The sequence below is a fragment of the Lepus europaeus genome, chromosome 20 (assembly GCF_033115175.1).
Source record: "Lepus europaeus isolate LE1 chromosome 20, mLepTim1.pri, whole genome shotgun sequence".
NCBI classification, from domain to species: domain Eukaryota; kingdom Metazoa; phylum Chordata; class Mammalia; order Lagomorpha; family Leporidae; genus Lepus; species Lepus europaeus.
Window position 1 is genome coordinate 40763707 of NC_084846.1, and position 15315 is coordinate 40779021.

Consider the following 15315-nt stretch of genomic DNA (forward strand, 5'->3'; position numbering starts at 1 on the left):
AGTTTAATCCCAAATCAAAAGCAAGAACAGAAATACTAGACTCTGGTACCTGCAGTTCAAGAAAAATCCTCAACACATCTCTTTCTCAAGAGATTAATTCCAAAACTTTTCTTTTATCTTAACATAAAACGCCCAGTAAATCCTTATTTTGTCTTATTTTGTTTTCTTATCCCTTTTTATAAGCATCCATTTTATTTCCCTAATGTCTTTTGCCATTTACTATTCTAACAAAGAAAGAAAAACATATAAAAGTAAACAGCAGCAATTTGAGTTTGATCAGTGGCATTTTTTGGTCTTCCACTCACACACTTAAAAGAGTGCTTAAAACATATGGCATATTGCTTCAAACTAGTCAGCAAAAGAAATGGTCCAATAATTTGCCTGCTGCTTCAAAGTAAGTACTGTTAATTAGTAAGTTTTATTAAATTTTGTTTAAGGAATACAACTTCATGCATATAATATATACATATTTGAGAACGTGATGATTCCCCCCGCCCCAACTTCCCTCCCGCCCATACTCCTGCCTCTCTTCCTCCTCCCTCTTCCTTTCCCATCCTTATTTTTTACAGAGATCAATTTTAAGTTTTAAATTCATCTGCTAAAAGCACAAGCTCCTGAAGAGAAAGTAGTGATTTATAGGCATAAAAATCATGTGGGAATTTACAGGGAATTTAAGATCGTCTATGAATTTTGAAGTCATATATTACACCCTATATAAGCAATTAAGACAGTCATTATTCAGAGGTGTATGGCCCTGATCTGTATTAAAGAAGGAAATTTTCTTAGCAACTTGGATCATTTTATATGACAAGCTAGGCATATTTTAATTTTAATTTTACTCTGTTAAGTAAACTTTATAAACGAAGTGGGAGTTAACATAAAATCTAAAATTTATCTAAAAATCTCAAAAAAGACAATTTGTAGCTGAAGCATTTTAATTCACAAGTACACTGAGTATTCACATATACTAAAATCTACATATCAACATGCACAAGGAAAGCATCATTCTAGCAGCTGTCATTCTTGATCAACAGAATAACAGTCACAGACAGCTATAGAACATACAATTCTATCAACCACAATTCAGTTTCGCCTATATGGACATCATATAGAGGTCTTCAGTATCTTGATTGGTATTGCACTGAATCTTTAAATTGCTTTTGAGAGAATGGACATTTTGATGATATTGATTCTTCCAATCCATGACCATAGAAGATTTTTCCATTTTTTGGTATCCTTTTCTATTTCTTTCTTTAAGGTTTTGTAATTTTCATCGTAGAGATCTTTAATGTCCTTGATTAAGTTTATTCCAAGGTATTTCATTGTTTTTGTAGCTATTGTGAATGGGATTGATCTTAGAAGTTCTTCCTCAGCCGTGGCATTTCCTGTGTATACAAAGGCTGTTGATTTTTGTGCATTGATTTTATATCCTGCTACTTTGCCAAACTCTTCTATGAGTTCCAACAGTCTCTTAGTAGAGTTCTTTGGATCCCCTAAATAAAGAATTATATCATCTGCAAAGAGGCGTAGTTTGAGTTCTTCCTTCCCAATTTGTATCCCTTTAATTTCTTTTTCTTGCCTAATAGCTCTGGCTAAAACTTCCAGTACTATATTGAATAGCAGTGGTGAGAGTGGGCATCCCTACCTGGTACCAGATCTCAGTGGAAATGCTTCCAACTTTTCCCCATTCAATAGGATGCTGGCCGTGGGTTTTTCATAATTTGCTTTGACTGTATTGAGGAATGTTCCTTCCATACCCAGTTTGCTTAGAGTTTTCATCATGAAAGGGTGTTGTATTTTATCAAATGCTTTCTCTGCGTCTATTGAGATGATCATATGGTTTTTCTTCTGCAGTCTGTTAATGTGGTGTATCACGTTGATTGTTTTGCAAACATTGAACCATCCCTGCATACCAGGGATAAATCCCACTTGGTCTGGGTGGATGATCTGATATGTTGCTGCATTCTATTGGCCAGAATTTTATTGAGGATTTTTGCATCTATGTTCATCAGGGATATTGGTTTGTAATTCTCTTTCAATGCTGCATCTTTTTCCGGCTTAGGAATTAAGGTGATGCTGGCTTCATAGAAAGAATTTGGGAGGATTCCCTCTTTTTTGATTGTTCTGAATAGTTTGAGAAGAATTGGAGTTAGTTCTTCTTTAAATATCTGGTAGAATTCAGCAGTGAATCCATCTGGTCCTGGGCTGATTTTTTGTAATTTTTTTTTTTATTCAATCCTGTTGATTTCTTCTCTGATTTTAATTATTTCTCTTCTCCTACTAGATCTGGGTCTGGTTTGCTGCAGATTTTCTAGATCCTTGAGATGAATTGAAAGCTCATTTATTTGGTGCCTTTCCAATTTCTTGATGTAGGCACCTATTGATATAAACTTTCCTCTTAACACTGCTTTTGCTGTATCCCATAAGTTTTGGTTTCTTGTACTGTTATCTTCATTTACTTCCAGAAAGTTTTTGATTTCTCTTTTGATTTCTTCTATGACCCATTGTTCATTCAGGAGCATGTTGTTCAACTCCATGTGTTTCCATATGCTCCAGGGATTCCTGAGTTGCTAATTTCCAACTTCATTCCTTCACGGTCTGAGAAGCTGCATCGTATGATTCTAATTCTTCTGAATTTGCTGAGACTTGCTTTATGGCCTAGTATGTAGTCAATCCTAAGAAGGTTCCATGTACTGCTGAGAAGAATGTAAATGCTTTATGTGTAGGATGAAAAGTTCTGTAAATATCTGTTAGATCCATTTGGGCTATAGTGTCGTTTAAATCTACTGTCTCCTTGTTGATCTTCTATCCTGTTTATCTATTTCTGAGAGTGGAGTATTGAAGTCCCCCAGTACTACTGTATTGGAGTCTAAATCTCCCTTTAAGTCCCTTAACAAATCTTTTAAATAAACTGGTGCCCTGTAATTAGGTACATATACATTGATAATCGTTATATATTCCTGTTGAATGGATCCCTTAATCATTATATAGTGCCCCTCTTTGTCTCTCTCAACAGTTTATGTTGTCCGATATTAAGATGGCTACGCACGCTCTTTTTTTTTCATTTCAGTTGGCATGGTATATCTTTTTCCAGCCTTTCACTTTCAGTCTGTATGCATCTTTCTTGGAAAGATGTGTTTCTTGTAAGCAGCAAATAGATGGGTTTTGTTCCTTAACCCAATCAGCCAATCTATGTCTTTTTTTTTGGACAGGCAGAGTGGACAGTAGAGGGAGACAGAGAGAAAGGTCTTCCTTTTTGCCGTTGGTTCACCCTCCAATGGCCGCCGCGGTAGGCGCGCTGCGGCTGGCACACCGCGCTGTTCCGATGGCAGGAGCCAGGTGCTTATCCTGGTCTCCCATGGGGTGCAGGGCCCAAGAACTTGGGCCATCCTCCACTGCACTCCCTGGCCACAGCAGAGAGCTGGCCTGGAAGAGGGGCAACCGGGACAAGATCGGTGCCCTGACCGGGACTAGAACCCGGTGTGCCGGCGCCGCAAGGCGGAGGATTAGCCTGTTAAGCCACGGCGCCGGCCCAATCTATGTCTTTTAACTGGACAGTTCAGGCCATTAACGATCAATGTGACTACTGATAAGTAGTAAATTTGCCCTGCCATTTGCCAAAGATATTTTCTAATATATGCTTTGAATTCCCTGTGATCTTTTGCTGTGAGGTTTCCTTCCTTTACCTTCTTTCATATTGGTGACCATGTTTCTGTGTTTCTGTGTGTAACACATCTTTAAGCATCTTTTGCAGGGCTGGACGAGTAGCGACAAATTCTTTCAATTTCTGTTTGCTATGAGAGGTCTTTATTTCACCTTCATTCACAAGTGAGAGCTTTGCAGGATATAGTATTCTGGGCTGGCAGTTTTTGTCTCTTAGTACCTGGGCTATGTCTCGCCATTCCCTTCTAGCTTGTAGAGTTTCTGATGAGAAGTCTGCTGTGAGTCTAATTGGAGATCCTCTGAGAGTAATCTGACGTTTCTCTCTTGCACATTTTAGAATCTTTTCTTTCTGTTTCACTGTGGTGAGTTTGATTACTACGTGTCGTGGTGAGGCTCTCTTTTGGTCATGTTTACTAGGGGTTCTATGAGCTTCCTGTACTAGGATGTCTCTGTCCTTCTCCGGACCCGGGAAGTTCTCTGCAAGTATCTCTCTAAAAAGGCCTTCTAATCCTTTCTCTCTCTCCATGCCTTCAGGATCTCCTAGAACCCTAATGTTCAGTTTTTTAATAGTATCCTGTAGATTCCCAACAATATTTTTTAGATTTCTAATTTCTTCTTCTTTTCTTTGGTTTGACTGTACTTTCCTGTGCTCTGTCTTCTAAGCCCGATATTCTCTCTTCTGTTCCACTGACTCTGTTTTTAAGGCTCTCTAATGTGTTTGTCATTTGATCTATTGAGTTCTTCATTTCATTTTGATTTCTCTTCACTATCACACTTTCCTGTTCTACTAGTTTCTGCATTTCATTTTGATTCCTCCTTAAGATTTCATTTTCTCGAAGGAGATTTACTATCCTGTCCAGTAAGGAATTCCGTAGCTCAAGCATTTGTTTTTGAAAACTTCTAATTGTTCTTATCATAAATTTTTGAAATCCGTATTTTGCATTTCTTCCATCTCATCATCTTCATAATCTTGGCTTGGGGTGTCTTGTTCATTTGGGGGTGTCATAATGTCATCCTTGTTCTTGTTTTCTTGGTTTTTGCGTTTGTTGCTTGGCATTGTAGAGAGATTTGGATTCTCCTTCCCTCGCTGTGGTGTTTTTTCTTGTTATACTATGACTGTATTAAGTGGACTGTCTGCTTTTGATGGAGACTTAGAGGCTTGAGATGGGTGTGGCCTAAGAGTTCTGTTTGGTTAGTCAGGGTTAAGGGTGTGCCAAAGGTGACACTCCCAGGTTAGGCGTGGTAAATCTCTCTCTCTTTCTTTCTTTTTTTTGATTCAGAAGGGAAGTAATTCCGCACAGCTCACGTTCCAGCACTGGTGTGTTGATTCTGCCCCTGGTGTCCCGAACTGTGGGCTCCCATGCTCTCCACACAGGTCCAGTGTGAATCACTAGTTCTGGAAGAGTTTCCTCTGCTATTTCTTCCCCTACTCTTCCTTGAACCTGCAGTATCTCTACTTTTATTAAACTGTCTCTTCCTGGACTATCAGTGTGCTTCCTTCCTATTCCACCATCTTTGTCTAAATTATTTTCATCTAGATATAAAACTAAAGTCAGGACTATTTGTTGATTAATTTTTGTAATGCTTGTTTCTCTGTTATTATGTTTCTAATGAAGAGAAAAATTCTTGTTTAACATGGCAACCAACCATTACATTCAAAGATAAGTAACAAATTTTGATTGTAATGGTATTTTTAGAATTGAAAGAATTTGGAGCTTGCACTGTAGCATACAGCGTAAAATCGCCGCCTGTGACACTGGCATCCCATATGAGTGCCGGTTCTGGTCCCAGCTGCTCCATTTCCCATCCAGCCCCGTTAATGAGCATGGGAAAGCAATAGAGGATGGCCGCAGTGCTTGGATCCCTGAATCCACATGGGAGACCCTGAGGAAACTTCTGGCTCCTGGCTTTGCACTTGATCTTAGCCAAAAGGCCAAGAAGCGATGGCTCCTGGCTTTGGATCAGCTCAGCTCCAGGTGTTGTAGACAATTGGGGAGTGAATCAGGGCATGGAAGATCTCTCTCGATCTCTATCGATCTCTCTTTCTCTCTCTCTATATATAGAAGCAATATGCCATATGATATATATATATATATATATCAATATATCAACGCATTTATTGCATGTATAGTTTTCCTTCTGATAATAAAAGTCATGTAGCAGTAGCTCCTAACCTTGACTGATCAATAGGGTTTTTGTTGGGCAGAGAGTGGGACCATATATATATATAGAGAGAGATATAGATATAGATATATAGATATATATATGAATATATATATAGATATATCCATCCTCTCCTTCTCTCTGTAACTTTGCCTTTCAAATAAATAAATAGATAAATCTTTTTAAAATAAAAAATTGAAAAATTCCTTTTTAGAGGAATGATGTAGAGCCAGCATTGTGGCATAGCAGCTAAGGTAACCACGTGAGATGCCAGCACGCTATATGGGTGCAGATTCGAGACCCAGTTGTTCCACTTCTGATCTAGCTCCCTGTTAATGTGCCTGGAAAAACAGTGGAAGATGGCCAAAGTGCTTGGGTTTCTGCACCCACATGTGGGACTCAGAAGAAACTGCTGGCTTCAGCCTGACCCAGCCCCAGCCACTGCAGCCATTTGGGGAGTGAATCAGCAGATGGAAGATCTCCCCTGCCCCCAGCATGCCTCTTCCTCTGTTTAACTCTTTCAAATAAATAAATAAATCTAAAAAAAAAAAAAAAACAAGGCAAATGATACTAAGTCCCACAAAGTAACTACATCATCAGAAACAGGAAAGTAATACAATAAAGGAAAAAAAAAACATCTCCCCAGAGATGAGGACCTGAGGCAAGGATCCTTTCAGAAGGCAGTAACAACCTGAAAGTTGTCACTTGAAAATCATTTACCGGGCCGGCACTGTGGCACAGTGGGTTAACGCCCTGGCCTGAAGCGCCAGCATCCCATATGGGCGCCAGTTCTAGTCCCAGCTGCTCCTCTTCCGATCCAGCTCTCTGCTATGGCCTGGGAAAGCAGTAGAAGATGGCCCAAGTCCTTGGGCCCCTGCACCCACGTGGGAGACCCGGAGGAGGCTCCTGGCTCCTGGCTTCAGATCGGCGCAGTTCCAGCCGTTCCGGCCAATTGGGGAGTGAACCATTGGATGGAAGACCTCTCTCTCTGCCTCTCAATGTTCAACTCTGCCTTTCAAATAATAAATAAATCTTTAAAAAAGAAAGAAAAGAAAATCATTTACCTAACACACTAATGATCATGAAGAGGTCATGGCCTTATACCACAGCAGACTATCAACTTCTTGGAGAAGGTAAATAAACCAATAAAAAGTGGCACCAAGAAATCTTCCTCCCCTGACAAAGAAAGGTGCAAAGCTACATATAGAGTTTAACGTTCAAAGATATCATACAGGCAAGGACTGAAAGAAAAAATGAGTAAAAGTTTGGGCAAATGTATGGATGAAGTTATAAATTACCTCAAGGAGGAAGGATGTAGTATCTATCTGACATAAAAACAACATCAGAGGGGCCAACGTTGTGGCATAGCAGGTAAAGTGGCCTCTTGCAATGCCCACATGGGTACCAGTTCCTGTACTGGCTGATCCACCTCCAACCCAGTTCCCTGCCAATGGCCTGGGAAAACAGTGGAAGATGGCCCAAGTGCTCAGGCCCCTGCTGCCCACATGGGAGACCTGGAAGACTCCTGGCTTCGGCCTGGCCCAGCCCTGGCCATTGCAGCTATCTGGGGAGGGAATCAGTACACAGAAGATCTCTCTCTCTCGATATATCTCTCTCTCTCCCCCTCAATCTCTCTCTCTCCTCCTTTCTCTCTGTAACTCTTTCAAATAAAAAATAAATCTTTAAAAAAAAAAAGAGAGAGAGGACACAGCTGAAGGCTTATACTGAGTAGAAACAGAGACTGCTTTTGGCAATGGAACAAACAGCATATGCCCATAAATCTTACACAGCAAGCAAACACTGAAATTGTTATATAATATTAAACAGACTGCCTTAGAACTAGAGTGTCAGAGAATCATTAAACTAGAGCAAGAGTTGTCAGAGGCCACGCAGGCAAGCTCTTTCTTGAAGGTGAGGAGGTATACATAAAGAGGGCAACAGCCCAGCATCAGCTACCCATTGCAATGGAAAGCAATTCAAAGACCAAACACATGGGTCATCAAGATGCATATCCCAGGCTGGCTGTATAGCCTAGCAGTTAAGACACAGTTATACATGCATGTCCCACCCACATTGATATGCCCGCTTTCAACTCTCAACATAGGTTTCTGACTCCAGCTTCCTGCAAGTACAGACCCTGGGAGGCAGTGGTGATGACTCAAGTAGTTGGGTTCCTACTAACTACATGGGAGGCTTGGATGGAGTTCCTGGCTCCCAGCTTTACCCTGTAAACCATTTGGGGCATTTGGCGAGTGAAATAGGAGTTGAGAGCTCTCTGTCTTGTTAAAAAGATTCATGGTCAGTGGCCAGGAGGGTGAAGAATGGTCAACAGTACATTCTTCTTGCCTGGAGAGGATGCTAAAGCAAAACAAGAGCCTGTAATTCGCCTGAACTATCAGTGTGATAAGAGCTCATACTTCCCATTTCCAGCTTCTCCAGAGCTCATTCTGTAGTCCCATTTCTTATAAGCAAATCAAAGCATCACTTCTCCTTTCACACCCAATGTGTCAGTTTTAGAAACTGCAGCCTCCTTCATAAACAACATCATTATTTTATGGGATGGAAGTGCTGATGCCTTCTTCAAACTGTAGTATCTGCCTCCCAAAATCATCTTTCCAACCTTATGTGTTCATCTTCACACAAATACACAAGTTCTCAATACTTTCAAGGTACACTGAAAACACCAAAATCAAATTTCAAATTTAATATTTCCTTCATTCTCAATGATTCCAAATAGCAATTAAAACCATTAAAAGCCTGGTTCTTTGCTTTCAATCAATATAATCTGACAAGAGCCTAAGTATCAAAACAGTCACATAAAATATGTTAGCTGTATATTTAGAAGAGATAAACGGATCCAGCAAGGCTATCAATCAATTTTCAATTACATTTGGCATCTCAATAAAGATGACAGGGCACATACTTACAACTCACATTAGTTACCAAATGAGGGTTTCATAGTTTAAGGATTAACACAAACTCCCAGAGTACACAGCACTTGCAACATTAATCACTAATAAAAGCAGTATTTTTCCTCTAATAACAATTCATCCAAATATCCTATACTGTTACAATTTAAAAAAAACACACAAAGGAGTATTCTAGATCTTCCATTTAAGGTCAAATGGATAACTACAATTAACTAAAGAATTGCAAGTACACAAATTTATTAAAAAGATTTTTACATGGTGTTTGGGTACCAAAGATACCTAGTCCAAAATGGATAATTTTTATATATATTCATATATACACACACACACATATATATATACACACATACATACATATACATATAGATCTTTTTCCTAAAATTTAAAATTGTACCATATACTATTAAACCAAGATCTATATTCTTAGCACTCTGATTTAGTTTATAAAGATCCCTTCTTTACATTATTCAAGCAAATTGCTAAAACGAACATTCTAAAGTACAAATTCTTAGCATGGAGTTCAGCTCATGCATTATTTTATACCATATACTTACTACATCAAACTTCTGAGTGATGTTTCCTTGGACGTCAAGTAAGTAAACCTTGCCATAATGTGTGCCCAGTGCCAGAAACTGTAAGAACAACAGAGGGGCAGTTAATTAATGTACTATTAATACATCACTAACAGAGCCACTTTCAAAGTCAAGTTGCTTAATGCATAAATGATCTGCAATGTCTGAGAAGATGTGCACTCCTCGGAGAAGCCTTGTTTCCAGCTTCAGGGAAATAAAGAACAGGGCCTATTTTATTGTGATAGTGCAAGCGAGCTGTCAAAATGACTCATGAGGTCCCTCATCTACTGACAACTAATGGTGTGTGTGCAGTCTGTACACAATGCCTGATGGACTGAGGCCGTAAATTAAAAATGCAGCTGGGAGAGCACAACCAACCTATAGCTGAACTCAAAGTCAGAAGGGAATGATTAAGAAACTCCTCCTAATTTATGGCAAATGTGTAAATCTGTGCTGATATTTAACTTCAATGCACACAAGCAACAAAATACTGTATTTTAAAACAGAGAATATATGCCATATTGAGGGATGAAAAAAAAAAAAACCTCAGATGAACATAACCATCAGTTAGCTCTGGGATGTATCTATAACAGTTAATGTATAACACTGAACGTAAGTATTTATATTCAAAGGCAAAAATGTCCTTTTCTGTCACCAAAGAACCATTGAACTACATATTCATTTTATGACATAGAACTAGTTCATAACTCTGTTTCTTGACTTCTTTGAACTAACTCTAAACAACCAGAAGAAACTTTAAGACTACCTAAATCTCACATGAGATTCTTCTTCCTTTTTATTTCTTTAAGCATTACTCAAACAGTCCAGGACTCTCTGCATCTCATTCCAGGTGATCATGCTTCATTGCAACCTGTAATGAAATGCTCAAATTTACAGGCGCTACTAAGCATTTCAGTCAAGCAGCACAATCTTTAAAAAATAACCTTACAGAAAGTCAAGATTCAAAAGGATTTATCAAAATGGAATTGCTTAAGATGAAATTTCAGCTCAGGCACTTAAAATATGAAGCTACATTAAAGAGGAGTCACAAAGAGGGAAAGAAGGGGTTCGTTAGAAATTCATCCCCTGCAATGCCTTTCACTCCTGCAAGGTTGCCTTTTTTCAGGAAGAAAAAAGTCCCCCGGGTAAAAAAATCAATACTGGTTAATAAAACATCAGGTGTGCAGACATAACTAGGTATGACGACTCCGCTGCACAGGCCTGCCTGGATGCACCAGGTGCCATGCCGATTAGTCACCCAGGGCAGACAGCAAGCCCGCTGCAAACAGGATGCTTGGGTGCTGCCTGGGTAAGGGGGAAGAGGTAATTCTGGGGGGAAATTAGCCTGAATATTTAAACCCAACAGGAATGTTTCCTCCCAAGTTAAAGAACATTCCAACAGAAATACAGGGCTCAAGTGGTTGTAATTTTATCTCTACAGTGACACTTCGACAATATTTGAAAAGAAAAACACCACTTAAAATACTCACTAAAACAAACGATACTCCATTCTGAGGCCATCTGTGGTGAAGGAATGGCTCTTAAAAGCTCACTGCAACCCAAGTATCTCACAGTATTGATTCCCCTCATAAATAGTGTATTTTGTTTGTTAGGAAACTAAGGGAGCCAGGATCCTTAAAATGCTTTAGTACTGTGTCATTCTCTGACACCTAGTCAGGGCCATTTTTGAACTTCTAATTATATTCTATCTCATGGAAGTTTTAGAGGTTCTAGGCAGGACACTTCAACCAAACATTAATTCCTCCTCTGCCTTTGTTTTCTAAAACTAGTATTATTTGTTCAATACTTAGGGGGAAAGAAATCATAAAATAATTAATTTTTTTTTTATTTTACAGATTCAGCTTATAACTACAATTGCATTAGAACATTTTTGGAAAAAATGTTATTTTTGTGACAAGGCAACTTGTTTAGGAAAATATTTCATCATTTAGATTAAATTACTGCTACTACAGTTTAGAAATAACTATGCATTCTTCAAAAACAGTGTAATAAACCGATCATATGTGTTTAACTATGAAAATTACAGATAAGTCACATTTTCATTTGTGAATGCTTTCAACTATTTCAATACAACAAAAAAAATGTAAAATTAGCCACAAATATGACAGAACATAAATGTAAATCCTTCACATTTTACTCTCCTTCCATTCAATGTCTTGAGTTTTTATAACCACTGAATTTTGGGGGGTTTTTTTTTGCCTGAAAGTACTTGAAATCTATAAGAAAAGAAAAAAATACATTTTTGCTAGCCCTTTCAAGTTTAATTATAAACTTAATTTTTTTTTTTTTTGACAGGCAGAGTTAGACAGTGAGAGAGAGAGAGAAAGAGAGAAAGGTCTTTCTTTTTCCATTGGCTCACCCTCCAAGTGGCCACCATGGCCAGCGTGTTGCAGCCGGCACGCAGCGCCGATCCGAAGTCAGGAGCCAGGTGCTTCCTCCTGGTCTCCCATGCGGGTGCAGGGCCCAAGGACCTGGGCCATCCTCCACTGCACTCCTGGGCCACAGCAGAGAGCTGGCCTGGAAGAGGAGCAACCAGGACAGAAACAGCACCCCAACCAGGACTAGAACGTGGGGGGCTGGCACCACAGGCGGAGGATTAGCCTAGTGAGCTGTGGCGCCGGCCCAAACTTAATTCATTTTAAAAGATATCAGATTAGGGATCTCAGTCTTTGACTCCACTAAGCATATTTGCCTTTACTTTGAGTAGACTGGACTTCCTGTAAGTAAGCAAACAGAAGAGGTAGTGATCAGTCCTTAAAAATCAAAAAAAGAGAGACCAGCGCTGCAGCATAGTAGGTTAGGCCTCCACCTGAAGCACCAGCATCCCATATGGGCACCGGTTTGAGTCCTGGCTGCTTGGCCTCTGATCCAGCTCCCTGCTAATGGCCTGGGAAAGCAGCAGAGGATGGCCCAAGTGTTTGGGCCCCTGTACCTATGTGGAAAACCTGGAAGAAGCTCCTGGCTTAGGATCAGCCCAGCTCCGGCCCTTGCAACCATTTGGGATTAAATCAGCAGATGTCTGAAAATCTGACCTGCTCTCTGTAACTCTACCTCTCAAATAAAAAAAAATAAAAAAATAAAATAAAATAAAATAAAAGGGTTGGTGTTGTGGCGTAGTGGGTAAAACCATTGCCTGCAGTGCCGGTATCCCATATGGACGCCGGTTCAAATCCCAGCTGCTCCATTTCCAATCTAGCACTCTGCTATGGCCTGGGAAAGCAGTGGAAGATGGCCCAACCGCTTGGGCCCCTGCACCCACATGGGAGACCTAGATGAAACTCCTGGCTCCTGGCTCTGGATATGGCCAGCTCCAGCCATGACACGCATTTGAGGAGTGAACCAACAGATGGAAAATCTCTCTCTGCCTCTGCCTCTCTGAAACTTTGCCTTCCAAATAAATAAATAAATCTTTTTAAAAAAAATCACAAAAGAAACAAGACAGAGGATATTTAAAATTTGGTCAGCTGTGCAGTAGAATCTACCTTTCACATAGTGCTTCACAGTATCCAAAGCATTAGAGCAGGAAGTGCATTCAATTTACATGACAAAGTAAGTTCCAGAAGGTGATGAGACCTCTCTGGAAACAGTCAATGACTGGCAGAGCTAGGACCAGAATTAAGAACTAACGTACTTTCTACTTGTCAGAATCCTTTTACTAGAAACAGGAGCCCCAAAAGTTGGCACTGATTACTATTCTCAACTATTAGGTTCTTTGGCCAAGTGAGTTTATCATGGTATTAATACAGTTTGAGCTCTGGGCAAGCAAACTCTTCTCCAGTTCATTAATTTACTGGTTCATCAACAAATAAACATAAAGCACTACAATACACTTAGATAATAAGTGTGATTTAAAAGGGTTATGGTATAATGACAGAAGTAGATTATAAAAAGTTACCCACAATTAAACAAAAAGAGCATGCTGAAAATGGAAGTTTCTCTAAGATCCTATGTAACACAGGAAGTAGCACCATAAACTTTGAAGGAGAAACTAAAAAAATAAAAATAAAAAAGGCAGATTGAGTAGGCTTGTGGTAAAGACCACTTTAGGCAGAATGGATACAACTTGCTCAAAGGCACAAAGTCAAGAAATTAAAAGCAGCTTTATTTTAGAAGGATGAAGCATCTAATTCATGCCCACGGGAAGAGACAGGTGATGAGGTTGGAAAGGTTGGCTAATAAGAAGTGTTCAAATATTTATGGAGAGATGAAAGGTAGAAAAGCAGAGGAAAGAGGAGTGGGTAGGTCCAAATCATTAAGGCATCAGGAAGCCAATTAAGGAACCTAAAGAGGAGGATTATGATCAGATTGGAATTTCCACAAGAGTACTTTAGCAGAGGTGACATGAACAGGCTGAAGTGAAAGCAAATCTGAAGGAAAATACACAATACGAGAAACAGTTCATACTGTGTGTATTAACTACACACAGAAATGATGAATGCCTGAACTAGCAGATGAAAAGGGCTCAGGATGGGAGTGGATTCAAGCAGAGGAGATGGGGCTAACATTCAGATAGAAGGCAAGTGTCTCTGCCAAAGCACCATTTTTGGCAGAAAGTGGTAACAAGGCTAATTATTCATAGGAGACAAGACCTCTGAGGGCCTTACATACCACATTGGACATCTGAGAGTTTACTGATAAGCTGATGAAAATTACATAAGGGTTATAAAATTTGTACATTTCATCGATCAATCTGGCAACCAAGTGGTAGATGGATTTAAAGTGGAGATATTAAGGGACACAAGAGATTCCTCTATTTACAACTATAGGCAAAAGAAGATGAGGCCTACATTAGAACAAGTGTAGTAAGAAAATCACCAGCACATACAAGGAGTTGCCTTTGGCTTAGGTAATAAAGATGATGATGATGATGTCATTAAATGGGATAAGAATGAAAAACAGAAGCAAGTTTCCAGGAAAAAGATGAACTCATTATGGACATGCTGAAGTTCAGGTAAAACAGAACAAAATAGAGATTTTTAGGAGGTACCTACACAAATAAGCATACTATTCTAGTGAGGGTTAGTGCGTAGATGGTTACAGAAATCATGGTATCTAAAGCTAAGCAGTACAAATGAACAAACATGGATGATGGACCAAATTCTGGGGAAACCAACACAAAATAGAAACATGTAATTAAAGCAAAATGAAAGAAACAGAAAGGAATATCAGAAATGATAACAAGGCCGGTGCCATGGCTCAACAGGCTAATCCTTCACCTAGCGGCGCCGGCACACAGGGTTCTAGTCCCGGTCGGGGCGCCGGATTCTATCCCGGTTGCCCCTCTTCCAGGCCAGCTCTCTGCTATGGCCCAGGAGTGCAGTGGAGGATGGCCCAAGTGCTTGGGCCCTGCACCCGCATGGAAGACCAGGAGAAGCACCTGGCTCCTGCCTTCGGATTAGCATGGTGCACCGGCCACAGCACACCGGCTGCGGCAGCCATTGGAGGGTGAACCAACGGTAAAGGAAGACCTTTCTCTCTGTCTCTCTCACTGTCCACTCTGCCTGTCAAATAAATAAATAAATTAATTAATTAATTAAAAAAAAGAAGTTTATATTAAAAAAAAAAAGAAAAGAAATGATAACAAAATTAGTAAGAAAGCTTTGAGAAGCAAGGTGAAACCCACAATTTAAATCAGTGAAGGATCTACCAGCTGGTGAATGCAGACAAAATGCAGTGTGGTCATGCAATAAATATGATTCAGCAGTAGAAAAGAATGAAGGCCTGATTCCTGCCATGTCAGGGGAGCTCAACAACATCACATTAAGTCAAAGAGTCCACATACAAGTGATGAAATTATGCATGATTGCACTTACCCGAAACATCCACAATGGGCAAACCTACAGGCTGGAGGGCTGATTAGTGGTTACCTGTGTTCCATGATGGAACACGTATCTCTTGGGGAGAGGGAGGAAACACGATGAAGAGCACAAGTGGACAACCAAAGTCCTGAACTGGTGGAAGGAAAT

At 39.8% G+C, this 15315-nt stretch overlaps 1 protein-coding gene across 1 annotated transcript in view; it reads right to left on the reverse strand.

The window, feature by feature from the left end:
* Window positions 1–15315, reverse strand: part of VPS41 (VPS41 subunit of HOPS complex) — a 191128-nt gene that overhangs the window by 132499 nt on the left and 43314 nt on the right. The window contains 1 exon segment of the mRNA XM_062178061.1: window positions 9311–9388. Coding sequence (XP_062034045.1) covers window positions 9311–9388 — 78 coding nt within the window.